Raw genomic sequence first — 465 nt, forward strand, 5'->3', positions numbered from 1 at the left:
GGAGGTTCGGGAGGAGGAGGCGGCGGGGGCAGCGCGGCGGGCACGGCCGGCACCCTGACGCTGCTGCTGGGAGAGGGCAGCAAGCGGCTGCCGCAGGCCATCATCATCGGCGTGAAGAAGGGCGGCACGCGGGCGCTGCTGGAGTTCCTGCGGGTGCACCCCGACGTGCGCGCCGTCGGCGCCGAGCCCCATTTCTTCGACCGCAACTACGAGCAGGGCCTCGCCTGGTACAGGTACGGGGCGGGGATGGGGGAGGCGGTCCCGGATACCCTTAAAATAACGAAAAATAACCCCCCAAACCCGATTAGCTCCTATCAAGCCTCCGCGCGGAGTGCGCTGTCCGAGGCGGTGCGGGAGGCGGCCGGGCGGCTGCGGGCTTCGCGTTGAGCAAAGCGCACGTCATCTCGAAATAGAGTTAAATATTAATTTTTCCTTCCCCAGCTCTCTCTCCCCGTGCGGTGGTGT

At 66.2% G+C, this 465-nt stretch overlaps 1 protein-coding gene across 1 annotated transcript in view; it reads left to right on the forward strand.

Moving 5' to 3' along the window:
- LOC104913763 (heparan sulfate glucosamine 3-O-sulfotransferase 3A1-like) overlaps window positions 1-465 on the forward strand; it is a 26,513-nt gene that overhangs the window by 13,872 nt on the left and 12,176 nt on the right. Inside the window, exon 2 of the mRNA XM_031556379.1 lies at window positions 5-233. Within this exon, the coding sequence (XP_031412239.1) occupies window positions 5-233 (229 nt within the window). The remainder of the gene's footprint in view (window positions 1-4; window positions 234-465) is intronic.

Source organism: Meleagris gallopavo, chromosome 20 (assembly GCF_000146605.3).
Source record: "Meleagris gallopavo isolate NT-WF06-2002-E0010 breed Aviagen turkey brand Nicholas breeding stock chromosome 20, Turkey_5.1, whole genome shotgun sequence".
In the NCBI taxonomy this organism is placed as follows: Eukaryota; Metazoa; Chordata; class Aves; order Galliformes; family Phasianidae; genus Meleagris; species Meleagris gallopavo.